Source organism: Rhopilema esculentum, chromosome 6 (assembly GCF_057945365.1).
Source record: "Rhopilema esculentum isolate cy_ngs chromosome 6, ASM5794536v1, whole genome shotgun sequence".
Classification (NCBI taxonomy): domain Eukaryota; kingdom Metazoa; phylum Cnidaria; class Scyphozoa; order Rhizostomeae; family Rhizostomatidae; genus Rhopilema; species Rhopilema esculentum.
Window position 1 is genome coordinate 10,187,581 of NC_142820.1, and position 27,605 is coordinate 10,215,185.

The 27,605-nt window shown below is 36.5% G+C and overlaps 3 protein-coding genes across 3 annotated transcripts; 2 read left to right on the forward strand and 1 right to left on the reverse strand.

Moving 5' to 3' along the window:
• Positions 1–2,377: 2,377 nt before the first annotated feature.
• LOC135686062 (sushi, von Willebrand factor type A, EGF and pentraxin domain-containing protein 1) lies at positions 2,378–7,606 on the reverse strand. The gene is made up of 5 exons (XM_065202213.2): positions 7,447–7,606; positions 6,168–6,410; positions 3,872–4,129; positions 2,731–2,918; positions 2,378–2,494 (listed from the first exon to the last, which is right to left on the reverse strand). Exons 1-4 carry the CDS (start codon positions 7,565–7,567, stop codon positions 2,734–2,736), a joined length of 807 nt encoding a protein of 268 aa, XP_065058285.2. The 5' UTR covers positions 7,568–7,606; the 3' UTR covers positions 2,378–2,494; positions 2,731–2,733.
• A 3,382-nt stretch (positions 7,607–10,988) lies between these two features.
• Positions 10,989–13,802, forward strand: LOC135686060 (solute carrier family 25 member 36). The gene has a single exon (XM_065202211.2). It carries the CDS (start codon positions 11,452–11,454, stop codon positions 12,490–12,492), a length of 1,041 nt encoding a protein of 346 aa, XP_065058283.2. The 5' UTR covers positions 10,989–11,451; the 3' UTR covers positions 12,493–13,802.
• A 3,932-nt stretch (positions 13,803–17,734) lies between these two features.
• Positions 17,735–26,699, forward strand: LOC135686057 (uncharacterized). The gene is made up of 8 exons (XM_065202208.2): positions 17,735–17,892; positions 18,459–18,716; positions 20,714–20,803; positions 21,369–21,629; positions 22,554–22,643; positions 24,587–24,844; positions 25,704–25,793; positions 26,516–26,699. Exons 1-8 carry the CDS (start codon positions 17,823–17,825, stop codon positions 26,695–26,697), a joined length of 1,299 nt encoding a protein of 432 aa, XP_065058280.2. The 5' UTR covers positions 17,735–17,822; the 3' UTR covers positions 26,698–26,699.
• Positions 26,700–27,605: the final 906 nt, after the last annotated feature.

The following is a 27,605-nucleotide window of genomic DNA, read 5'->3' on the forward strand; positions in this document are numbered from 1 at the left end:
ACTACATCTGAATTAATATGGTGGTACTTCTTGATTTATTTGGTACTTCTCTTTTAATTAATATGGTGCTACTTCTGGTATAATATTATACTACATCTTAATTATCATGGTGCTACTTTTGAATCAATATGATACCGAAAGAGTCGAAAGTGACGTTTATATTTTTAACGCTTATCATTGTGTGTTATTTTGTTTTATTTTCTTTTATTTTATTCTGTTTCTACCTAGCATCCGAAGATAATTTTTAGGACACTGAGAAGCTTATGCTTATCGAGCAGTGTCCTAGTCCTTCCGTTTGATCTGACCACACCTCGTGATTCCTATGCCTAGAATTATAGAGAGCTGGCGACTCTCCTCACTCTAGGTGAAAGTTTGGTCATGCCAGGAACTCGAACCACGGACCGTTGGGTCTGTAATCAGCACCTCTAGCAACTGAGCCATCCATCATCGTGTTTACCCGGTCAAATATATAACTTGTTTGTCCTGCATCATTGTTTTTCTTTAATTGCATATTCCCTGTGTACTATTATTTTCGTTTTGAATGAGGTCTTTGTAATGTAATTCAATTTTGTGACCAAGCATGATGTACGGGTTTGTTTTCTGTTTTCTGATTTTTGAAAGTTTATGCTTTTGAAGACGCTGAATTAATAGACACAACTTATTTCAGTACGTTACTCATTTTTGTTTTGTGATTATATCAAACCCTAGTTGGATTCTTTGTTTTATTTTGCCATTCTTGTTTGTTAAGTTTATTTCAATTTTTTTGTAATTTGAAACCTAGCTTATTTGCAGCAACGAGAAAGAATGGTTTTGTGTCGAGGAAAGTCGTTTCTTTAATTTTTTTGGCTGCTACAGGTACTACCACCTAATTCATATGGCACTACTTCTTAATTTATGTGGTACCTCCTTTTAATTTATTTAACACTACTTTTTAATAAATATTTTACTACTTCTTCATTGATATAGTAATTCTTAATCAAGGTCCACTTCCCTCACACGCCCCCCCCCCTCCCCATTGTAACGGCCCTGTGTTTTAAACCCTGGAGCTTTGCATCTATATCTAGAGAATGGACCAAGTCTGATCCAAGAGTTGTAAAGTAGGTGGAGCGTGGTGAATCTTTTTTTCAAAAAAGTTGATCTTGTATCATTCATTCATTCATTCATTCATTCATTCATTCATTCATTCATTCATTCATTCATCCATTCATTCATTCATTCATTCATTTATTCATTCACTCAATAATAAATTCATTCATTCATACACTTATTCATGCATTTATTTATTCATTCCTTCTTTAGTTAATTAATTAATTAATTCATTCATTAATTCATTAATTCATTTATACATTCATTCATTCATTCATTCATTTATACATTCATTCATTCATTCATTCATTCATTCATTCATTCATTCATTCATTCATTCATTCATTCATTCATTCATTCATTCATTCATTCATTCATTCATTGTTTTCCATGAATGACATATTGTGGCGTTAAATACCTAACACCAAATGAATTTACATTTGACAACTCAGGAAAGGTTTTCTTTATGTTATTCCCCATCTCGAACGAAGTCGTATTTTCTTGTATCTTGGGCTCAGTATAATTGACAGTAAACGGACTAGAAAAAATCATTACAATGTCTGAAGAATGATTAAGACCTTTTTACTATGGCCTCTCTTTTACTTGGAACGCAAATTACCATATTGGTGGGTTTATTGTTTCAATCAGATTTTTTAGCATAAAATTCAGCTGATATACACAAAAATTTTCTAAATACTCTATATCAAATTTGAAAATAATTGATTTTTTAGCCTCATATCATTTTAAGCCTAAAATTTCTCTAAGAACAAAATAGCAATATTTTCTTAGGGAGTATAAAAAGGGATGAAACTCTGAGGTCACTTTGTAGCATTTTAATCATGTACCATTCTACGAATTTTTTGCAATACGGAGAGATTTTCTTACTTTTAAATTCATTACAAGTTTGCGAATCTTTACAGTTTTCAAGTAAGGTTTAAAGTTTTCTCGAAAGAGTGCATGCTCTATCGGTTTATGGAAGAAACAGTTTTATTCCTCACTCTTTTATGAGTTATGTTTCATCGCAAATAAACTTTTGCGACTATGAACACAACAAACATGCTCCATCTACCAAGACAGAAGCATTGCTTTTTAATAATCCTATAAACCCTTTTTTGATTTTTTTTTCAGAAAAATATGTAACTTTTGCACGCTGCTATTTGTGTAACTGTTGTTTAGTTTCTCTTTCAAACATTTTTTTAACCACTTAAAAATTTTCATTGTTCTGTATTTTAAGGCAATTGAAGTTTCAGTTTAAGTGTCTTAGAGCCAAAAATAAAAAATAAACCATCCATTCGCTATATCTTTGCAAATGATATCGTATTATAGCATTAATTAATTAAATCCACAATAAATGCTCTAATTATCAACGATAATTTATTGAATATCCTTGAATGATGGATCGCTTTCCCTGGAAAAGAGAAATATTCATTATGTATAGTATAACGTAAAGGTTAGATATCGTCTTTGAGTTTCTACTCGACAGAATGTATGAGTTCTTGATTTAGTTTGATTGATCGCGTAACGATATGTAAAGATTGATTACCGCCTATATGACCTCGTTTCAATACATGCATCCTCGTAATCACTAATTCTGACACATTTGAGCGCCTAAGATCATAATTATAATTCAAACCTTTTATTCACCTTTTAGCACTTGACCAGTATATTGCTAGGCAAGCAACTTGATGTTGAGCATGCAACTGTTCTTGCTAATGGATTTGTGTTGATTGCATTGTAAAACTTTGTCTGCAGCGCAACTGTTGTTTTGGTGTCAGAACATGGTCCTGACATCGTTGCGAAGTGTTTGGTAGCAGTACCAGGTTGATAATTGTCTGGAATGTAATTTCAAACGATTGTTATGAGCGTTGTATGCAAGAGAGTTTCCTCTCCGCTTAGTTTCAACTCGCTTTTCTAAGAGAGTCCTTTATTTTTGGGGCACTCGCTTACAGAAACAAATCGATACAGGGCGAGTTCAAATTACCTTGCCAAACTTACATCGAAATTTCATCCTGGAATAAAATCTGGATGTAAATGGTCCCTTTTTTTAACCGAAGAAAGTTAAGAAATTATCTTTGACATAGGACAGAGCACTAAAGGGCACTGGGGCTGAACTCAAAATAGATAAAGCCCACGCCGGGTTGCAATTTCTTTGAAACGAAGCCAAATTCTCGGCACACGCTAAATCTCCACCCCGGCTGACTCTAAGCCATGCTTTAATTCTCACCTTGTAAATTCGTCCTTTTTCAATCTCTTCAAACTTCAATGAAACTTAAGTTACGTACTGAAATATGCGAAAAAATTGCATTGGCTAAATCTGTTATTTGTTGCGGAGACGTCTTTGAATCAAAGAGCACCCGTTAAGTATGCGTAAATTCTTATGTTACATGCAAATGCTCTTTGATTCCAAGATTGGGATTGCTTCACTGATTAAAAGATTTTTTTGTTTATCTCCCTAACAGTTTTGTTTCCCTAACAATCCAGAAAAATGTTGCACAATAGATTCTGATTTGACTAGATCACTAGGTATTCTTGGTTTTATCTGCCATCCTGAAGTGTCAAAATTGTCCCATAGAGTTTAAAGATTAAACCACGAATTTGCTAACTGTATGGATGTTCATTTATTCTAGAATCGTCGTTTGATAATGCATAACAAAATGAGTTCACGTATTTAGTGCAGATGAATTTGTCGTACATTATTCTATTTCCATGTTCTTGGTTCGTCGTTCGAGGCAACTTAAACATGAATATGCTAGTAGCAATGTTATGATTGATAAATACTACTCACTTGTACAGTCTGGCCACGGCGCTTTTCCTGGATTGAGTTTTACAAATGGCAACCCAGATCTGAAAGCATTTAGGCCATACACAGATCCATCTGGGTAGCACATGTAGAAATCGTAAACGTTGTTAAATGAGTTGGTTTTTGCAAACCCAAATCCCGACTGGCATGCTACACCGCAAAGAGTTACTCCAGTTTTATCGTGTTTACAAGCAAGAGCCCCATTTTTCGGTGTACTGCTAACCCTGCAGACATTGTCAGGTGCTGTTGAAGAAAATTTGAATTTTATCAGGTAAGATAATGCATTTGAGGATATCTAGTCTAAAGATACTCGGTACAGTTAGAGTCCGTGGCAGAATTGGTGCAGTTCTTGCATTAAATGCTTGCTTGAATCATTTAATGAGTTCCAGAAGCTTTGATCAACTCATTGCTTTATGGTCTTTGATAACAGTTTGTGTTTGGCCATATACGAAAATAAGTGGCTAATTTTTTTGGGTGGAGGAGGGTGGGGGTCGTAGAAGGATGAAAATTCCAACTTTGCTCTAGGAATTTTTCTTTCTATCTGTAAATCTACTGTACCTGCCGAATCGATATTTGGAAATATTCCTAATACCGGATTTCTAGTTTCTTTATAATTACCAACATTATACTCATAATAATTAGCATTAAGCATAAGAACATTAAAGATGATTCGTAGGATGAAACGCTCTTTTTCGATCAAATACTTCTGCTGCAGCTTCTGCAATGTTTTCTGGCTTCTCAGGAGCTTTATCAAAGCAATTTACGATAAGGAGTTACGGACGTTTACAAACAACAGGGAGAGCGTAGCATACACTCGTTTTTATATGAAGCGTTGAGAATTTCTAGTACTGAAAGATGCTTAATTTTTTATGAATTAACTACTCGTTGTTTCTTTAAAAATTCCAACTTCATTTTTTTCTGATCAATATATGGTATTATTTTCCAACACTGTGGGCTCAATACTGATTGTAAAGTTTCAAGTTTCTTATCCAGAAATTCACCCTTCCTGTTCAAAATGATTTAATTCAACTTAACCTCCTTCAAAAAAATAATAAACGGTAAAATGGTGCAATTTAAGATCCAGTGGACACAAGGCTTTACAATAGAAAAAAGATTAGTGGATGGGTTCGCTCAACACTGTAAATTTTAATAAGAGTAGTAAATAAGAAACACCGCAATACACGTAAATTAATTAAGGCTAATATTTCGCTTTTGCTCTGATGAAGCCCCATATGGCGAAATATTAGCCTTCGTCAATTTACGTGTATTTATTGTTGTTCGTTCTCGTCGCATTGCGATGTTTCTTATTTGCTACATCTTAATCGCATTTTTCGCCGCAAGAACTCCTTGGAGTCCGTCGAGCAGACTGCTGTTGTGACCTTTTCTTTATTTACATAATTTGAATAAGGTTTGAAATTTTCACATTTATTCCTAATCAAAATTCCTAAAATATAGAATTCACAAGTTTGGTCTAATGAAAATATTCCAAGTAAACTGTTACGTTTTGAAACTGTAATTGGATTTCCCGAACTTTGAGTTGGGGGGCGTCATTCTTTTGGTTTCCAAAGTATTAACAACAAAGTATATTTTTATTCTTTTTAATGAATTAATAAATGATGAATATAAGAATAGTATAAATGCATTCAAGTCCGATATCTGTACTGCCTAATATACATGGCATTCTTATTGGAAAGTTTGTTATCCCTTCGTAACTATCCCGATTTAAGTAATCAATTTATAGTTTGAACTTTGAATAATCGGATCGAGTTTTTTGTTTTCTTGAGCGTTGAATCATCTGATATTTACTTTATTGATATGACGAGCAGAATCCCACGTGCACCACTACCTAGTCACAGTTTCTAAGTTTTGATTGGCCGGTGTACTATGCGTTTCTGCATGGGCATGCGTTTCTGCATGGGCCGAGACGCATATGCGTTTCAAGTATTACAGTGTAATGGCGGACATGCAGGGCCTAGCTGTGAATGGCGTGAAGCGCATATGCGTTGGACAGGACACAAATGTGTTTCAACGGATGTGCGTTTCCTAACAACTTTTAATAAAGGTTTGTGAAAAGATCCATCGTCACAAAACCTTAATAATAAATTTATGTAAGTTAGAAAACAGCAACTAGCTAACATAAAGCTAAGAATATGTGATAATATCATGCGTTACACGGATAAAATTATGCATATGACACCGGCTCATTCGTGAAATATATCACATGATTGTAACCAAGATTTGACTTAGATAATCTGTTGATTCGCATCATAAAATAGCTTACCACGAATAGTTATCGTGAATCGGCAAGTCGCTTGATTTCCAGACCGATCCAAAGCATGGTAAATTATCGCGAATACTCCTTTTGGAAACATTGATCCGTTGGGTCTGTTTGGCATAACTGTTATAGCTTTTCCATCAACGTCATCTTCAAACACTGGCTCTTGCCAAATTACCATCACGCTGTGTTGTCTCGCTATGCGTTCAATATCAGACGGACAGTACAGCACTTTTGGTGGTACATTGTCTGTGAAAAAAGTATTTGCTTTAACTTCTATAACGTGGTTACTTTTAAATGAAGATTTATTCTGCTAGAATGAATTCGGCTACATTGAATTGTAATGTTAGCGTATACGCTACACATGTGTAAGTTTAATTTGACCGTTGACAAGTCTTGCCTGGATCATTTGCTTTTACCAAATCATGGAGATGAAATCAATTAATTTACTATCCTTTTAACCAGAACTTGAAAATGGCTTTGAAAAAAGCAAACATTTTACAACATATTGGCTAAAAGCTTTTTCGTCTGACACTCCTCAGAGCATAAAACGTCAGAATAAGGGTCCGAAAGAACACGATGAAAAATATATACCTAGTTGTGGATCGAAATAGGCCAAGCAGAAAAACGCAAGCACGAGACCGTGCACTGATTGGTCAGCTACAACTAAGATTGAGGGATAGGATAAAACAACATGTGCCTTCCAACATAAGAAACAAAACTGTCTCCTCCAAGAGAACAGCCTCCTCGATCTTGTAGGTCTAGAAACACTGCTAAAACAAGTGATTCTGCCATCGGTCAACACAACCCAGATTGTCCCAAACTCTATAATGACGACATGTTTCGGATAATTGGCAGAGCCCGGTCGTCATTCAATCTAGCAGTTTTGGAATCGATCTACATTACATACAAACGAAAAAGCTGCCATTGTGTAGACAGAAGGAGTTCGTTTTCTCTTTTGGACTCCAGTGGTAATTTTTCTTTAGGCACGCGGCACTGATTGGTCAACTATACCGGTCTTGTGCTTGCGTTCTTCTGGTTGGCCTTTTTCGATCTACAACTGGGTATATATTTATAATCGTGTTTTTCGGACCCATATTCTGACGTTTTATGCTCCGAGGAGTGTCAGACAAAAAAGCTTTTAGCCAATATGTTGAAAAATGTTTGCTTTTTTCAAAACCATTTTCAAAGTCTTAGCTATAGGCGTGTTCCATCGTTCTACAAAACCTACAATTTAGAGGTAGCTTTAAAAAATTTGTTATTTCGAAGTGGGAGTAAAGTGTACCTGATACAAATGTGGGTTTCCCAGGTAGCTTCGTCTCTTTGCAGACACCATGTATGCAGAGTCCTTTGGCTGCTGGCAGCAGGAGAGTGAAGGAGAATAACACAAAGCAAAAAACAGCCATTTTAAGCCACTCTTGATAAGTGACACAACATGAGGACTCACGGCTATTTATTTCAGACCGAGCTAATAGACTAAGTGCATTAAAACAAACAATGCTTAATCGGTGGACACAGATGTTAGTGATGTTCACTTTTAATCATTTAATGGTACATTGACTGGGGTAAGCCATCTCTATGGGGTGAGGTGAGCTAATTTTTCTAGACCACTGCGACTTCCCATTTTAAGAGAAAGAATGTATCATCTAGGTTAAGCCACGAATGTATCCAAAAGCCAAGATTTTCGTGCTTGTGCATAAAGTTTAATGCATGTCCATTGCTGTGCTTTTCGTGCATAAAGGTTGAAGGTTGTAATGCTTTCAATTTCACAGTGTTAGCTCAACTGGATACATTTATACAGCTCCACAAATGTTTGTGGAAAATACCAGTTGCAATATGGAGGCACAATTTTTGTATTTATCTTGGAGACACCCAGCCCATAGTCGGGCAAATTTGAAGTGTGAAGTCTTAAAAAAATATTTTTGGAAATTTTGGCTTTTGACCATATATACCTTTGAAATACCTCAAAAAAAGGAAAGAAAGCTAGTTATATTAATAAATGGGTAAGATATGGCCATTAAAAGGTTCAAGTTATTTTGGCTTCATTCATAAAGCTAAAAATGCAGACCACACTACAATGATTTGATGATAAAATAGCTTTTAGAATAGACTGGTACATTGCTAAAACAATCTAGTTCGAAAGGCTTTCAAACTTTAGAAAAGTTATTTTTTTGGTCAGATTTTTATTCACATTTCAAACGTTGTTATTTCAATTGAAAATGGCAAGAATTTTGAACAAATCTTCACTTTTACAGCCCTGTATCTTGAATTACAGCTAATGATATCAACTTTTTTAAACCTGGCTCGGATCTAGAGACAGGATTCGTAGACTAGAGGTTGGAGATAGAGCATAGCCACCAAGTGAGAGAATTCATACTACCTATTTATTGTAGATCACTTTTTCCCTAGATCATGGATCTGGATGTTGATCTGGCGGTTGAGGGGGATTTTAGGGAAACAGGGGGTCAATGACAAAGAATTTGCTATATAGACTAACATTAAGAATATAAGGAGCAGGGTTCAAGGGGTAGCCATTCTAGATCGAATTGGTACGTGGATTGTGATTCTGAATGTTGATTGGGTGGTCATAAAGCCGCTTTTTTCGGGGTTGACAGTCAAAAATCTCCTCGGGCATTTGGTATTTATGCTATCAGGTTGCAAGCAAGAGTTTTTTGGCCTGAGGTCCAGTTTTGGTAAAGTGGCCCAAAAGATAACTTTAAATCCTTAAAAATTTAATTGTAACTTGCACTATTCTCTCTATTGAGAAAAAGCAGTGCTACATTGTCTAGATAAGATACAGTAATCCAGTCGACAGAGCTATTTTCATTCTTTGTAGATCTCTAGAAGTATTCTGGTACAAGTACAAATGAATATACTGTGCTGGACGGTGTGGCTGACCAATAAAAGTACTTCTAAGTACTTTTGAAAGTTTCTAAAAAACTGTTATACAGATTGCAAGTGACAAAAGAGGCGATAAAATCTGTAAAAAGTCACGTAAAGCTATGCACCATTTTCTCTTGACTACCAGAACACAACCAATAAAAACAACAAAGTAAGCCATACAGTCAAATCTTCCACGCCAAAACTAATGCTAAACCACAGAGTAGAAGTTTTGCAGAAGGGAAACTACTGCCCATCAGGTGACTAATGCATGCGTTGACTAATGGCTGTCATTTACTCTAAAACTAAGATCAGAACTTCACCACTACGCAACCTGGCATTTACAATGAACTTCAAAAAGTTTGAATAGATATTACCAATCTTATCTCAAACACTTGGATATATACAAGCGAGGCTGGCCTTACTATCTACATTGCGCAAAAGGAAAAGAGGAAGACTTTAAAGTCCTACAACATATCCATAAACGAAACAGGCAAATACGTATAAAAAATAGTGGTTTTGTCCAACATCCAACTGAAAATACAATCAGTCATTTCTTCAATAGCCAAACTTCTACCAAACCTTTAATAAATAAGCTACGTCTATGAAACGTTAGCAACTCTCGTACACCAAAGAATTGTATAAAATCACCAGTTTATCCATTACCCAAGTCCCATCGAATTGACATGAAGAAAAACACTCAACCAGTAGAAGCCTTGTTTTTGGGATACAGGTCTCGAAACTTTTTTGGATGTTTGCAATTACATCTTATGTTTTTTCTGTCAGCAGTTTCTTGCATCACTCGATAGAAGTTATGTAGAATGAAAGTTATGTAGAAAAACAACAAAGGTGGCGGGAGCTCGAACTTTGCTCTCCTTAGAAGGTTTTTTATTTATCTAAACTTAAAATTTCTATCTGCTATGTTCCAAAAGCTCTGTGAACCATCAACTCGTGTACGTTTGTGGAACATGTTAATGGATGGATCCTTTTCTTGCCAAAATCCTTCTTGGCAAACAAGATGTGGAATTTTGGCATTGGTGGCTGGTTTCGTCATGATTGGTCATTGTATCCAAGACCAAAAATTATTAACCGCATTTTCGAATTCGTTCCTTTAAAAAATTGCAGCTCGAAACACCTTGCGTCTACTCAAAAAGGAACAATCTCAAACAAAGCTTGTTTTAACTAATATAGTGGGTTTTAAATTGGCAGATGACATCCCATTTCACATGACGTCACAGAATTATTCACACCCACGCCAAACATCGCCGTATTGTCCAACAATTGGAAATGACCAAGTTTTTTTCTGGTTTCTTTCGACCCTATCTTCTTCCTCGTATAAAAAATCAAGTTCGATGATGCTATTGAAAATGCACGATTGCTTTTATATTGTATCTTACCGCCTCTGCTAGCAACAAATTGCATCACTTTCGCTTTTCATAAAACAAATAGCAAAACTGCTACCAGTAACGCAAGCACACTGGCAGCGCCAACTGCTAGACTTTTTTTTGGGGGGGGGGGAGGCAGTATTTTGAACAAGACCACGCCCTTTTACCTTCAGAAGGCGCACTTTACCAACCGGGAACGCTAATTTTGCAAATTGCGAACGATCACGAGTAACGTTTGGTTACTTAAAGACAGTTTCGAAATAAAGAGCCACATCAAAAAATAATGTGCCAAATACCAACCCCCCCCCCACATTTTTCTAATGTAATTGTTTACATTTTCAAAATATTTAGGGGGCTAAGCCCTCTCAGCCCCCTGCTTCCGCGGTCCCTAAAGATGATTGTTGTGATTTCAACCATCGTCAAGGTGAACGTTGAGTTTTTGTCACGACAAATTACCAGCGGTTTCTTAGAACCTTGATGAATGGACTGAAGTTTTTTCTCTCTGAACTCTTGGGAGTTTGAGAGTGGCTGTTTGATGGCCTAGAAGGTTATGCCATTGAAAGGCAAAGAAGTTAAATGCAAAACTTATGTTATAATCTCTCCGGTGTCAAAGACAGTCTTTTTATTTTGTGTATAATGTGAATCTTGGGCAATCTGGTTCAAAATTGGAAAATAACTAAATTGCCAATTGTATTGCTCTGAAGACGAGGAAAGCATTGTTTGAATCTTTATATGAAATAAATTTATACCAAACTATGATATTTCTCAGTCAAGCGAGGTTTTTATATTCGCGTATCTAAAAGGAAGCACACTTTCTAGCGTTTGTGTCGAAATGCGGACTGTCAGGTTCATCCTGTTTTATGACGTCATAGCGGATCGTAAACCGAGGTTGCAAGGCGAGCGCTGTTGCTGTTCCTTGTTGAACTTTCGACATCACCAGTCAGTAAGAGGTAAAATGCGGTAAAAGCAGAAGAATATTTTGTGGCAATTCTCAACGTTTATTAGATTTTGAAATAACAAGGGACATGAATAAAGAAAAACATTTTGCTTCGGAAGACCCGAAAAGATGGCGGGACATGATACCAAGCAGCGCTGTGCACCTTATAGCCGGTGGTATTGGTGCGACAATGGCATCGGCAACAACATGCCCTCTTGAAGTCGTACAGACGAGATTACAGTCAACATTTTTAAAAAGCTTTGATGTAGTTCAGTCACCTGTATTGAATTTAGCTGGTCAAAGTGGTGTTGGCACTCTGCACTTGCCTGGAGGGTTTACGTTTCATGCACAGCCATTTCTGAGGAGGAATTACCTGTACCAACTATTCTCATACATGAGATACATGGTTAGGACAGAGGGTACTTCTTCGCTTTTCAGAGGCCTATTACCCAATGCTCTTGGAGTTGCACCAGCAAAGTCAGTTTATTTTCTCGTTTACTCGAAGGTTAAATCGACATTGAACGAGTCTGCATACTTTGAGAGTGAAAGTAGGCCCGTTTTTACGTTAGCGGCCGTTTGTGCTGGTTTGTCAACAAGCACTGCGACAAACCCAGTTTGGTTTATCAAAACGCAATTACAGCTGCACCATAACCAACAAAAACTCACTATTTTGGACTGTGTTCAAAATGCATATAGAACTCATGGAATGAGAGCATTTTTCAGAGGCATGAGTGCCTCATATGTAGGGATTTTCGAAACAATAATTTATTTCATTGTATATGAGGATATCAAAAAGCGCTTGAAAAGCCACAGACACTTGACAAATAAAGAAAAATTTCACATATCAGATTATGTATTTGGATCAGTTGCATCAAAGTTGGCAGCAACAGTGATAATGTACCCCCATGAAGTGGTAAGGACAAGGTTGAGACAGGATATAAAGGATGGAAATAGTGGACAATTGAAATATAGAAATTTCATACAAACATTGCTGACTGTTGCAAAGGAAGAGGGACGTGTTGGACTATATGGTGGCTTTGGTACCAACTTAGTTAGACAAATTCCAAACACTGCAATATGTTTTCTGGTATATGAAGCTATTATCAATTTTTTTGAGGAAGAGAGCTGATTGTTTGAAAATATTTAGAGTAATTTATAGTTGATATTCACCTTTTAGCTGTTGAACAGTAGAAAAGCTACTTAATTGCACTATGAATAATGAAAATGTTAATGATTTCAATTGCATAGGGGAAATATTTCCTTCGGTGGGTATAAAACTTCTATTTTAGTGATTCAATTATTATGCTAATTTTGAGTGCATGCATTAACATGCATCTCTTGCACAAGGCCTATATAAGGTTTAAAATGAATGCACACATGCTGAGATTTGCGCTTGTGCATTAGCACCAAAGTTACAAAACCTGTATATACAAGGTCCATTTCTAGCTATTCTCAAGTACCCATTCAACAGTTTGAAATATTGTTTGATATCTTGAATTTCTTGTGTTCATAACTTAAACTGACTTTAATTTAGAGTATCTAAGATTGCAAGAGTATCTGAATGCAAGACCATTATTCCTAACATTCCCCATCTATCTAGCATCAACTTTCTAACATCTAGTAGTCCTTGAATATTGAAAATTGAAAGCCAGTCTCCAGTAGCATAGTTTAAAAATAAATTTGGCATGGTATAAGCATATAATTATGCCATATTTGCTATAAGCATTACTGCCAGCAAATGAAAAATCAAAATAAGAACTACTTACTGATATTTGGAAACTTGCCTTTTAAGCTATATTAACAAATCCAAAATTTGAAGCACTTAGTGAAAAATATAATTGAGTTTTGTCTCTATATTCATGTTGTTTTTATGTAGTTGTGTCATAGCCATTTGCAATTTTTGCTGAAGATGTTAGTATATTGCTGTGTGTAAAAATTAGTCCTTTTTTCATCCCCATGTTTTTATGTTTGAAAGGTATGTACTCCTCAAGTTAAGTTTTCTTTTCCCAAAATGCTTTGAAATTCAATGCTAGCAAACATTTCTAAATATGTTGCAAAATGCTTTTGTTATAGTTTCTGTATCAGCTCAAGTTAAACATCAATTTTTTTCATAGAATATATTTCTACATTCTTATCTCTTCTCATGTTGAATGAACTGTTATGCTTGCTATATTCTTTAGCAGTTAATAAACAGACTGTTTTGACGCATTACACAAAGGTGTAATTAATTGTGTTTTTGTTGTAATCTATTGTTTTGTCTTGACTAAAAGTTAGGTATCACACTAATAGTCATTCACATTAAGTTTGGCTGTTTCATAATGTAGTTATTATCATTGATAGTATTTCTCATTTTAGTTGAGTTCTAACAAATGTTGAATTTCTGAAGATGTCTGCCTCAAGTTTTCATTTATTGTATATATGACATCTTTGAAAAATAAATTTTAATAATTCCTCAAATTTCATCCTATTTTCTAACCCTAGAATTTCTTAATTTTGATCACATAATCTGAGAGAATGGCATAACATACCCCTCAACATGCAAAATCAGTTAGAGATGTTCAAAATTGGGTGAGATGTGGCCAATGAAAGATTTCAAGTTTGCTAACGGAATTACTGTTCTTCTGGCCTGGTTCATAGAGTTTTGAGCATGTGCTTATATTGCCATATCTCAGCCAATTCGTGCCACATCCAACTGATATAGCACAGTTAGAAGTATTTCTTGATGCTCTCTAGGGATGTAGGGTCAAAATTGAAAAATTCTTAAAATAGTTTGTTGTGTCGTCATCACTTCGGTGCCATTATTGCTACATTTCTATTGTTCTTATTACAGTGACCTCCTTGGTATTAGACCAATCTCTATTCAGCCATGTCAACGTGTAACTTTCGGAAAATTGAACTGCACCCACGGATATGGACCCCTGCAAAAATGGTCCTTAAGAGATCAAATATAAGGCGAGGATAAGCGGAAATTTAAATGAAAGAGTGCAATTCTCCATGCAACCTTTTGCAGCACAACTTCAAAGGCCATGACACTGTATGCATCTTATTGTATAGGGACCGAAAAATCAGGTTGTATCGAGATACCTGCTAAAACCTTTCATTGTCTTGACGTCAGTTCAGTTGTGATTCATTTTGATTAATACAATATACCTTGACGTAGCTCACAAATGCTTCAGATTTTGATTCCAAAATGATATCACCCAATCTGAAATCTGCGAATTCGTCACTTGCCTACTTCTTGTATTTTTCGAAGTGAATGAACATGACAGTGTGCACTGCGTATAGCAGGGAATTTCCCTAAATAGTGTTTTCTATTGCTTAGCAGTGAAGCCATTGCTACGGAGAAGAGAAAAAGAGAAATGCGGCTATCTCAAGGCACTGCCGAGAATTCTTGCTGTGGCAGCTAACACCACTATCAGTTTTCCTTTACCGTTTTTCCGATTTTATTAATAAAAACGAAACCCCTTCAAACTTGCCGGTTTACAATACTTTTATAAATACGGTAAGAGTTCACACTGCTCCAACAACAACGCTGTTGTTAGCCTCATTTTTAAATAGAGGCTTCTACGAATCCTTACCAAATTGGAAGCAAAATTAATAAGATTATATGAAATTAAGTTGTGAATAAAATGTTTGTAATAAGAAATGCCATTTTGATTTACGTTGTTGTTATTGTTGGCGTTTTCAAATGACTTCATTTTCGTAGCAGGGCAGTGTGGACAAAAAGAAAAAACAGATAGATTTAGTCCATCTTAAAACGAAAATGGAGCTGTGTGACCGGGCAGAGCCGCCAAGAGGGGGGGGGGGGGGGGGGATTGCCTTAGGTCCAAAAGGTCTAGGAGGCCTCGTAAAGTAATGAATTACGTTTTAAAATTGAATTGATTCTGAAAATAGATAAAAAATATTTCAAGAAGATGAATGAATTTAGGCTAATGTAAAGGGCATGGTCACAAAAGTTTTCTGCTCGCTTCATTCGCATTGGGCCCCGTCTTTCTGTTCTGCTGCAGAGCCACAAAAACCTTTCAGCGGTCCTGGGAACGGGGCCTTACCAGTGAAGTTGGCCTAAAATATACTTCTTCTGTCATCATGATATGGTTTATTTTAAAATTTTCCGCAAAATATCAACATTTATTTCATTATTTCTCCAAACTGAGGCCAGGAATGCCGACATATTTTAAGATCATTGATGATAGGGCAATTTTTCTGAGCCATAGTCAGAAAAAAAATTATGTGAAGGATATATGATCAACCTATTTTAATAAACAATCAAAGAAATCTTAGAGTAATGTGATAACTCTAGTATGACGACTTCGAAAAATGTGATCAAAATATGATGGAAATATTATCAAAGTTCTTTAATATTATAGTATAAACCAGCCTTTAGAGCTTTAGAAGGGCCTGGGGAAACTTCTTGGTGATGTCATTTTGATCGAAACGATTAACTTTATTGCAAAGTTTCTAGGTGAACGCTAGAGTTTGAATATATTGTGTTTCAAAACCAAGTTGTTTATGCACCCCTATTTTGTTACGAAATATTATATTGGGTGCGGCTGTGTTGAGAAATCTAGTTCTTCTAAATACTGCTTTCTGTATTTGTAATTTCCCTAAATCGCTGCCATTTAAAACTGGAATATTATGCCTGTTTTTGTATTCATGACAAATGCTACGTTTGCAAAGACCAAGAACTACAAGCCTTTATTTGTTTTAAACATGCACAATGACATGAAAATCGCGAATATGCACGAATGGGCTCGATTACCAAGAGATTTCCTGTCCTTCGTCTCCACAACATGGCGACACTGTTGAGGAGACAGCAAGCAAATGGATTGGCCAAGCTATCTCGATTGCCTTTTAGCCTACGAGTTTTGTGTTTCAACGCCCATGTACTATGGGCTTCAAAAGGCACTTCGCCTTCTCTACCTTTTTATGTTTTCCGGTGCAATTTTACATATCTTTCTGAGAACAAAGTCCTTTAGTTTTCAACATCTATTTTTTCAATATGACGGCCTTTTCCTTGTGGCATCTCTTCTCGCGCAGAGTTTCTTCAATTGATTTTTCATGCCATTTGAAGGTTTGAGAATGAAATTATATCTTTTCCTTTGTTTACCGTAAATCTCATATACAGTTCTTGGTGGATTCACAATTTCTTTAAATCTAGAACCAAAAATTCAAACTAATTCTGTTGATGCCATATAGCATATCAGGTAGTAAAACCATTTAACCTGCTGGCTTTTGTTGACCAATGAAAAAAATAAATGAAGAAGCATTAATGTGACGAAGAATTTCAAGGTGCAGCAAATGACATGGAAGCATGGAATTATAGCATTGATCATAAATATGTGACCAAGCTAGAATCATTGACTATTTTATTACTTGTAGGTATTTAAGGTCATTATTTTTATAAAAAGTTAATAAATGTGCAGGATCTGGACTGTTGACCAATGTGATTTAAGCTATAATAATTCGAATGTCCTACCACGTGTCCTTTAACGTGCGTACCAGGCAATGGAACAGCCAAAGAATATTTTATAAGCAGGGAAGCGAGATACAAATTGCCCTAAAAAGTGAAATTTGCACTATAATTTTGAAATGGCATTATGCAAATAAATATATTGGAAACGAAAGAGCTAAAATGTAAGAAAAGATATATCTTTTTTTATTCGAATACACTAACATAGGATGTATTCTGAGTGATTCGATGTTGAATATGATTCTTGTTTCAGCACAAAATGTTTTGAAACCAAACTGCTCTGGTTGACATTTGAAGATAGTCGAATACTGAGTCCTGCTTTCATTCTAGCTTACCCATTTCTAGCTTACCCTTACCCGTTTCCATCCCTATTTATCTGCTGTCTAGATTTTAAGGCCGCATTTTTAGAGTTAACGAATAAGCAAACATTCGTTAACTCTAAGTTCTAGAGACATTACCGTATGTAACCTAGCATCACATGCAAGGTGATCAAAACACTGTTTAGGTGCCTTCTTCCAGTTGTTGATTTATCTGTTCAAATTTTAACCAGTTGTACTAACAAGGCCTCTTGAAGTGGCAATGTTACATTAAAGGTAATGTAAAATCTTAAAAATAAAAACCTAGAAATTATACGTTGATATTCAGCAATAGGAATGATTTTAATACTTGCTTGATTAAAAATGCATGAAAATATTCGGAGTTTTGCACTCCTTAAACATGGGACACGCTAGTATTATTTGTTGACTTGTTCTTTCTGAAATCTGTAATAATGATGGCGTTGCAGCATAATCTTCTTATAATTGTGCCTCTTAAGTACTCTTGTAAAGCGATACGTAAGCAAATGAGTAAGCAAACATGAGTTATCCGGCAATTTGTTCACCTTAAAGCTCTTCTTTCAAAAAAAGTACTTTAACCTGTCACATAAATCATGAAGTTAAACTCTGGTGCAGTCCACGAAGACTGAAGACGGTGAACAGCCCAGATTCATCATGACTCCTTCCTGCTTCGTATTCATTCTGGGATTGTTTCTGCCTTTATTCATCAACGGACACAAAATAAGTATGCCGCTATTGATGTTCATTATTTTTTCATAAAATGAACTTCTGAAATATTTTTTTACAATAATGCTAAAGTTTTCCCACATCTCTTTTTGTCATACTCAAAGGGCCTTTGAAGGCCAAGCGTCGGCCATCTTTTTGGACTCGCTCTACAATCTTCCTTTGAATGTATGTGCTATACCTGGAACCAGATATATGTGCCACAAGTCCAGTGACAAATGAAGAATAAAGTGTTTTTAGGGGATGTATCATCCACTAATTGTTTTGTTATTTTAGGGGCCGTGTGTAAATCATGTTTTTTGTTGACGTCCCTGTAAAGAAATTCAACTTAGAGTGTGCTTTTTAGAGGTCTTCAGTGCTTATACAATTTTAATGTCTATTGTGACAGTTTTCGTTCATAAGAACGGCATGCATCGAATCTGATATAAAATGGGCCGGATCCTATGCCTTTGCTATCAGAATGGTGGAAAATAACAAATTGCAAGAGGTGCTGCATCAAAATTGGTGGGTTGATTTGTTGCATTCTCTTATGAGGTTTTAATTTATATGATTCTCTTTCATCCACAGTTCCAAACGACCACTGTAAATTGATAAACCCACCAAGAAATGGAGCTCTCGTTTGCCATAAAGATGAAGGAGGATCCACTATTTGCAGTGTAGCATGCCAAAAAGGCTTTGGCATTGTAAGATCTAAAGACAAGACAAACACTTATGATTTCTACATGTGTACATCTGATGGGCTTTGGTATGGATATAATCAATTTACCTATACATCGCCAGTGAAGTTTGTAAAACTCAGTGGAAGGCCATGGCCTGACTGCTCAAGTAAGAATTTTATCTGTTTTGTTCCTGTTCTGTTGTGTTCCTCTTCTGTTATGTTATGCTATGTTATGCTATGCTATGCTATGCTATGCTATGCTATGCTATGCTATGCTATGCTATGCTATGCTATGTTATGTTATGTTATGTTATGTTTTGTTATGTTATGTTATGTTATGTTATGTTATGTTATGTTATGTTATGTTATTTTCTATTATGTTATGTTCTGTTATGTTATGTTCTGTTATCTTCTGTTACGGTCTGTTATGTTCTGTTATGTTTTGTTATGTCTTCTCTTTTGTTCGCTTCGCTTCTCTTGGCTTCCATTCCTTTCTCTTTTCTTCTCTTCTCTTCTCTTTTTTTATATCAATTCACGCTATAATGATTAAAAAATAAAGCTCATTGAAAGTTTATGTCTCACCTAGAATTAAATGTTAACTAAATCTATTTTTCTGCAACCTTTTCTCAATACTGAATTTGAGAAAAGATACGGTTGATCAAGAATATCTCAATATGATGCAAAAGCCAAAGTTATTTTTTTCAAAGTTTAAGCTTTGTAAGAGAGTTAAGATTTTCTCTTAGATTTTCTATGTCAACAGATAGGGCCAAACTGCAGATGCTTTCATAAAATTTATTTTCTTTATAGCCAATTTGATATATTAATTAACCATAATATCACAGCCAAATCACAATAAGAAGGTTCCCGCGAAGTTTTGGTAATCATCTGCTTGATTAGTTTGTTGTCTGTTTTTCAGACTTATTAGGTGCTGACATAAGGTATTTTAACAAAATGTTTAGTTCTATCCTTTTGGGAACTACTCGAATCAAATGATATCAGAAGTTGCATTTCTTCTTTTGCATTCCAAAAAGCCAGTGATCGGTCCTGTCCTCCTTTTGCCTTTAGCAAGTTGCAACAGTTTTTCCTTCTTTTCTGATACCCAGTTTTGCACAGTTATTGTATTTTAGCTAAACCATTTCTATACTAGTCTATAGTGTTTATTCTGGCTAATAATTTTCATTCTTTGTACATGTCAGTTTTTCATTCCATGTGGCAATATCTTCACCCTTTCGTATTTCATACTCAACAGTCATTTGGAACAAAATACTAGATTATTGGGTAGACGAATCCTCAAGATGATGCAGCGACCCCAGTTGAAATGCCATTAACATTGCATTTTCTTAATGCGATGAGTAAAGGAAAAAGTTAGCGCTGAGTTTCAGTTAGCTACAGTATCATAACTTCTTGCTTTGCTGCTTGCTTTGGCTCGACCCTTTGCCGTTTGGAAAGATTTACAATAAAAGCTTTACTAAGCACCTTTATTAAGAAAAAATCTGAAGGCAAAGAAGCCCTCCTGTCTATTAAGCCTCTCTTTTTATACCAGAGGACGAAGTTTATTTAGAAGACGTCCCAGGATTATCGATTGATTCTGATGATTTTGACGAGGATGAAGATATTGTAATTTACTAATGTTTATAAAATTTCGAAGCTGCTAGCAAAGTTTTTCCACGGAAATGATGCAGTAAAATGCTAGAGATCATTTTATTTTTTATTTACTTTGAATAATTAACAAACAAACTTTAGAGCTCCAGATAAATCAAAAACAAAATTCCAGAAAAATAACCTTCCATAACCTACGCAAGACAATCCTGTTTGTTTTTACAATCACATGTTATGACGCTAAATTCAATCTCCATATAACCCATGACGTACATGATTCCTAATGAGACATCGAAACGCAAGACATGGGGTCCTTTTCTTCAAAAATTGAGCCCTTTGCCAGATTGTTAGGAAGCTCACCGGATACAGCTACGAATGTTGCTAAGATTGATGTAACTTATCTGAATCTGTCTCTCCCGGAGTTTCAAAAAATGCGTCCTGCCTGTTTTCCATGTGGAGAAATAGATTTCACGGCTAAATGGCATCAGTCCATGTTATATGTGGTTGATATTTATGAAAGAAACCTTGTTACAATGTGACGTATTAATGTAATTTTCTTCACAAGTACTTAAAGACCAGATATCGTCAGAAAACAGCAAACGAGTTCTCCTGCAAAAAAGAAGCGAGCAAGGACTAAAATCTTTTGCTTCCAATGGTGAGTCAACTTTTCAAGTTTTGTTTAGCTCCTAATTTGAATTTTTTTGCTGATTAACGTAAAAAACGTTACCAAATAATAGTAAGATGGTTCACAGAATAATTGACCATCACAAGACTTAGGATGGTGTTCTCTCATCATCGAGATCACTTTTTAGACGCCAGTGGCAAAATCAGACATTAAAATCATCCCAACCTTTTTGATGTGGTTGAGAAGAAAAATCAAAGCACATCACTAGCAACACCTTGTTCATGCAGAAGTCGCAAGCCATTTGGCCATGCACTGGCCAAGCAGATTTAGATGACTGGTACCTTGCTTGATCCGAGGAAAGGTCCATTATGGAGAACCGATGTGTTCTCATGTCTTGCCACACCATGTCATTTATACCCGTTTCCGGGTTATTGCACCTCATTGGTTAGCTTCTATTCATGTTTACCTTTCATCTATCGTATTTCTAAGTTTTACAAATAACTTAATATGTTGGATCAATAAGCAATAAATGTCTTGATATTTACCTTTAAGAATGGCAGTGTATTTTAACAATCTTTCCTTTTCATCCACACAGATCATAAAAGAATTTGTGCTATCAATGCTGATCAACCAAAAAAAGGAACTCTAATTTGCTCTGAGCCCATAGACAAATGGATTTTTTGCGGTTTTGTATGCAAGAGATACTTTGACATAGTAATATCCAAAGGTGTCGACAAACCTTTTTCTGTCTATGCCTGCTCCGCTGATGGGGTTTGGTATGGAATTAATCATTTTACCCATATATCGCCAGGAAAGTATATAAAGCTTAGTGGAAGGCCATCGCTTGACTGCACAGGTAAGAATTTTATATGTATTGTTCTTTTCTGCTCTGCTCTGCTCTGCTCTGCTCTGCTCTGCTCTGCTCTGCTCTGCTCTGCTCTGCTCTGCTCTGCTCTGCTCTGCTCTGCTCTGCTCTGCTCTGCTCTGCTCTGCTCTGCTCTGCTCTGCTCTGCTCTGCTCTGCTCTGCTCTGCTCTGCTCTGCTCTGCTCTGCTCTGCTCTGCTCTGCTCTGCTCTGCTCTGCTCTGCTCTGCTCTGCTCTGCTCTGCTCTGCTCTGCTCTGCTCTGCTCTGCTCTGCTCTGCTCTGCTCTGCTCTGCTCTGCTCTGCTCTGCTCTGCTCTGCTCTGCTCTGCTCTGCTCTGCTCTGCTCTGCTCTGCTCTGCTCTGCTCTGCTCTGCTCTGCTCTGCTCTGCTCTGCTCTGCTCTGCTCTGCTCTGCTCTGCTCTGCTCTGCAAGGCTCTGCTCTGCAAGGCTCTGCTCTGCTCTGCTCTGCTCTGCTCTGCAAGGCTCTGCTCTGCAAGGCTCTGCTCTGCAAGGCTCTGCTCTGCAAGGCTCTGCAAGGCTCTGCTCTGCTCTGCTCTGCTCTGCAAGGCTCTGCAAGGCTCTGCAAGGCTCTGCTCTGCAAGGCTCTGCTCTGCAAGGCTCTGCTCTGCAAGGCTCTGCTCTGCAAGGCTCTGCTCTGCAAGGCTCTGCTCTGCAAAGCTCTGCTCTGCAAGGCTCTGCTCTGCAAGGCTCTGCAAGGCTCTGCTCTGCAATGCTCTGCTCTGCAAGGCTCTGCTCTGCAAGGCTCTGCTCTGCAAGGCTCTGCTCTGCAAGGCTCTGCTCTGCTCTGCAAGGCTTTGCTCTGCAAGGCTCTTGTCCTAATTTGAAACATGAGAGCAATTTTCATAGAAGGAATCTGGTCTAGCATTTTAGCTAAAAATGTTAATTTTCTCAACAGAGCTGGAAGAACAAAGATTATCTCAAAAGAGCAAAAGAACTCTCGTGCAAAAAAAGAGCACAAAAGAATCAAAATTTTCCGCCTCGAAAGGTGAGAAACGTTTTATAACCTTATTTCGTTCGTACTTTAGAATAACTTGCAGTAATTCAGGTTTTGTAGGCCAGTTGAGACATGCCTCTAACTGAACCAACAGGAAGCAAGTATATATATTATCGAATTTCCTGTTCCTCTTTGGAGTCTTCTTCAAACATTTATGGTTTACCATGAAACAAGGGTTGTCCCTGTCACTGGAATCAGCTCTTTTTGTGTCCACATGGTTAATCTTGGTACAATCATGCTTGTAGGATGGATCCAAAGATCATTCATAACGGTGCTTGTGCTTTCAACTATAAAAAGTCTATGAACTTAGTGCACGTATTTACGAGAGATTTTGTGAAAAGTTGTTTGAGACAAATCATGGATAACTCAAAAAGCTGGACTGGCAAGAGCTTTCCTATAGCGAAGAAGAAACACAGACGTTTTGCAGATATTGTCAAGGGTCTCTAGAGTCATAAATAAAGAAAGAAAACCAGATAAACACAGATGCAATTAACATAAGCATAGGCGCACGGGGTGAGTGCAGATAGGGGGGGGGGTAAATTTTTTGCCCGGAAGAATACAAATGTCCAAATTTTCACCGAAAATACTTTTATCACATCTAAGCTTCTAGTATTATTAGCTAAAAATGAGTTAAACTTGTGAGCATTTTTATCTCAACGATATTTCAAAAACACTAGAACGTTACTAAATAGTTTTCGATTTTTCCTTAACTTTTAATACGAATCGCTTCCAATGACCAAATATATCGATAAACTTTTCGATATCTTTTATTAGAACAAGAGTTGTATAATAACATTCTTGAGCCTTTTCTCCCATTGTGTTACGGAGATATGTCTTTATGCGCTTCAGTCTTAGCGAGCTGAATGATCGTCCTGCTGAGCATGATGCTGCTGGCATAGTGGCAAGAACCTGCATCATTTCAGGAAAATGGGGACCTAAATCCGAAACATTGTCATCATGCATGATTTTTAACAAATTTTTGGTAGAATGGGATGCTTATTTTGTGGCTATTGGAGAGTTTTTGTTACATTTCTTTTCTGATGCTTTCTGTCACAGGCTTAGCATTAACGCATACATTCCCTTAAGCATGCAAAATGTTCTGGTGATTGACACCCAATCGCGTATAGATTTCTGCAAAGACTTTATCCATTATATTGTAGTAAAAATCAATTCTCTAGTACAACCAGGTGACTTTGGGTTTGACACATTTGAAGAACATTCACCGACAAGTGCTTGAAGTCGTTTTGACGACTAATTAGCAAAGTTCTAGCATCGAAGTCCTATCATTAGCAATATGTTTAACATTTACACGATTACAAACAGTTGGGAAATCCTGTCCACTATCGAGCTTTTAGAAATATAAATGCAGAAAGGATAACATCTATAATTTCTTGGAAAGTTTTCTCGTTTCATTTAGAATTATTATGTAAATTGCACAAATTTTTTATTTTGATTGCTTCCAAAAGCGCTCACGATCATGATCAATTCATTTTGTTTCTCTCAGGTTTATAAAAATTTTGAAATGTAGTCTTTTTGGCTTTGGAGAAGGCTTTTGCCCGATTTTTTGCCCGATTTTTTGCCCGATTTTTTGCCCGAGTAAACCGGCAAAAGAAAACCAGATAAACTCAGATACAATGAACATAAGTAAAGTAGCCATGAAGTTTTTCTTTTGTTGCTAGGAAGCCTAAACAGAAGTGTATGGCTCGAGAATTACTTTACTCAAATCAATGATAGAGTGCCAATGCATTCTCAAGTCTTGATACATTTTGCCATCTCTCCCCCCTTCGAACCTTAAACCTCCTGTTCATTTTCAAAATGGACGTGTTGGTGGAACACTAACCAAATTTATGCTGTTAATTTACAGTTAGCAATATCTTGATATTTACCAAAAAAAATGGCTGTATATTTTAAAAATATCGCCTTTTTATCCACAGATCATAAAAGCATTTGTAATACAAAGGATCAACCAAGAAATGGAGCTTTAACTTGCTATCATCCGATGGGAAGATTTGTGGTTTGCACTTTTGCATGCCGAATTGGCTTTGACATAGTAAGATCCAAAGATGACGACAAGACTTATTTTGTCTACACATGTTCAGCGGATGGGACTTGGTATGGAGTCACTGGTTATGGACCGTCGTTGCGACATGTAAATCTCGGTGTTGGAGGAAGGCCATGGCCTGATTGTGCAAGTAAGCATTTGAATTACATTATCTTGTGAATTGAAAAGACCTGCAAGCGGTCCTAGGCCCTTGATTTTTTTATAGGAAGGGAGTAAGATCAAACCTATTTGTTTTCTAGGGCACTATTATGTTTAATTAATCGCATATGTATTTCAGCAGGGCATTTTCTTTCTTGTTTTTATTAATTTTGAGTTGCTTTCCATCCCATCTCAGAGGAAAATGACTTTTTTCCATTATTTACGCTTTTCATTGGCAACCTTAGGTCTTTTATTCTATTCCATATATGACTGCATCAAAGGTATCTGTTGTTGCTTCTACCCCATTAAAACATTTCAAAATTTTGTTTCTTCTTTTTTGGAAAGCCTTTAGTTCCCTTCAAGGCGAGCAAAGTTATAAGAGCTTCACTGTTTATGTATACAGTACGATTGTTGGTCAAAAATATATCAAGATGATCGACAATTGTCTACTAGCAACACACAGTAACAGAGTTGTGTGTATCCCACCGCTGTCACCAATGCTACTCTGATCTTATTTTGATTTGAAACATTCTTAGGTTTTCACTGGCTTTATATTATAATTCTAATTTACAAAATTCAACACATAACATTTTACATAGAGTATATTTGCTGGAATCAACAGATCACAAAAGTTATAAAAATTCAATATGGTGAGAGGAGGCAAAAATCCCAACAGTTGGTTTGAAAAACATGAAATTGAGTGGGCATTAGATATTTTGAGTCTACAGCTAAGGGGTAACAACTGACTTTCACATGGTGCAGTGCAGACAAAGTAGCAGTTTTTTGTTACTGTGTACATCAATTTTTTCCATGTCTATTGTCTAACGGTATGAGAGGTATTTCTCTAACAGAACTGGAGGATCAGAAATCAACAACAAACAGCAAAAGAACCCTTGAGCAGGAAAGGAGCGGGCCTGGATCACAGTTTTTCACTTTGACGAGTGAGTGATATTAAATATGTACTTTAATCTCGTCATTTCTTTCTTTCTTTTAATTTTTGCTCTTTTTAGTGCTCTTCATTAGACTGATATTCCTTGGGCAAGTTCCTGATATTTCATAGATGTGATTTCCTAGAGGGGCGGATCCAGAAACTAATCCTGACTGCCGTAAGGATCTATCACCTCATCTTGTGAAATAGCCCCTAAAAGCTAGTTGTTTTTTGATAGCATCTAACTGGCATCAACCTGGCATCTAGCTAACAAGCAAAAGGTTTTCTGCTTTATGACAGATTTGATGATCTTAAAAAGGTCCTGAAAACGTGTTGGTGCTGTTTTGATGGGAAAAGCAGGTTGTGTATTAAACATTATGCAGGATGATGTTCATTTTCATTCGATGCGAAAAGCGCTTGATATATCCTCAGTTTAATGCATTTTTGGTCTAAGTTTTTTTCCAGCTGGAAGAAAATTTAGAAAAAGTTAAAGATATTTCAATACGTAGATATTTGGCTAAATTAGTCCTAAATTGATGATTTTATCCGCATTTAATTTTTTTGGTAGGAATTTTTTGTCTGAATGTTTTATACTTTACAATAATGGGCACGGTGATGAGAAAATTTTGAAAAAATATTTGTAAATTTACCTCTGCAATATGACTAGTTTTTAGGTCTGATCATCATAAAATTTTTGAAGCGACTTGAATCTATTTGTTTGAAATATCCTACCAGAGAGAACAGGTGCCATTCCAAGACACTTCGCGACCATGGCTGGACCATGCAATGACGTCAATACGCAGTTGGTACTTAAGGCAAAGTTTAATAGCGTACTGCAAAAAGATGTTGTAACTAAAACCGTTTTCTGTCAAGAACCTTGCAAGATGGAAAATGTTTTTGTCAATTGCCCGAAGTAAAGGTATGTTTTAACAATTTTGCATTTTATTGAGAAACTACCATTGAGTTGATTCCCTTCTTATTACATTTAAACGACCTCAAAATTTTTAAGTCAAAACTGTGTGCTTTTCTTGAATTCTTGGATTCCAGTTTAAATACTCTTGTTGCAGACCGGGCTTACTTCTATTGTTTTTGCAAGTTTAATTCTTCTTGCCCTTTTGGAGTTTGTATCAATGTACCATCGGAAAGCTGTTTATGCTCAAAGCCTGCACACAGAAAAGTACAACGTAGCTCTAGATCGAAATCTCAACAAAAAACACACGAGCTTATAACCTGGGTTTCAGAGCATCAAAGTGTCGAGGAAAAGGAGTGGTAGGGAAAAATGCGGAGGATAAAGAGAGAGAGACAAGAGATGAGTTTTCAGAAGAAATTCACTTCGATGTCTTGCAAGTACGCAAGGCCACATTGCCTGAATACAAACATCTGTCACTGACATTCTACAAGAAGATTCCTATATGCAATCGAAGCACAACAGGGAACGTAATCGAAAATCAAGCAACATATTCTCCTAACGACCTAACGCCTTTCACAAGCAGGAGACAACTTGCATTTGTGTTTGCTTCTACCTACAACCCAAGGGTAGTTTCGAGCAGTGTCCTGGTCCTTCCTCTCAATGTGTTAAAGCATCGTGATTTCTACGCCTGGAATTGCACAGAGCTGGCGACTCCCCTCTATCTTGGTGAAAATTTGGTCATGTCAGGGACTCAAGCACTGGACTCTTAGACCTGTAGTCCGCGACCATATTCACTGCATCTCTTTCTTGCCAAACTGTAACTAAGCAGAATATGGCACATTGAAATGTACCTTTGATGAAACTGAAGTAGAAGAAAGCTGAACTGTTTTCACCGTGAAATTAATCATTTTTTCT

Coding starts and splice junctions, on each gene's coding strand:
- LOC135686062 (XM_065202213.2), bottom strand. CDS start 7,567: ATGGCTGTTTTTTGCTTTGTGTTATTCTCCTTCACTCTCCTGCTGCCA. Junction 6,411..7,446: donor GAAACCCACATTTGTATCAG/GTACACTTTACT, acceptor CTTTTTTCACAG/ACAATGTACCACCAAAAGTG. Junction 2,919..3,871: donor GCCGTGGCCAGACTGTACAA/GTGAGTAGTATT, acceptor ATTACATTCCAG/ACAATTATCAACCTGGTACT.
- LOC135686060 (XM_065202211.2), top strand. CDS start 11,452: ATGAATAAAGAAAAACATTTTGCTTCGGAAGACCCGAAAAGATGGCGG.
- LOC135686057 (XM_065202208.2), top strand. CDS start 17,823: ATGACTCCTTCCTGCTTCGTATTCATTCTGGGATTGTTTCTGCCTTTA. Junction 21,630..22,553: donor GCCATCGCTTGACTGCACAG/GTAAGAATTTTA, acceptor TTTTCTCAACAG/AGCTGGAAGAACAAAGATTA. Junction 25,794..26,515: donor ACAGTTTTTCACTTTGACGA/GTGAGTGATATT, acceptor ATATCCTACCAG/AGAGAACAGGTGCCATTCCA.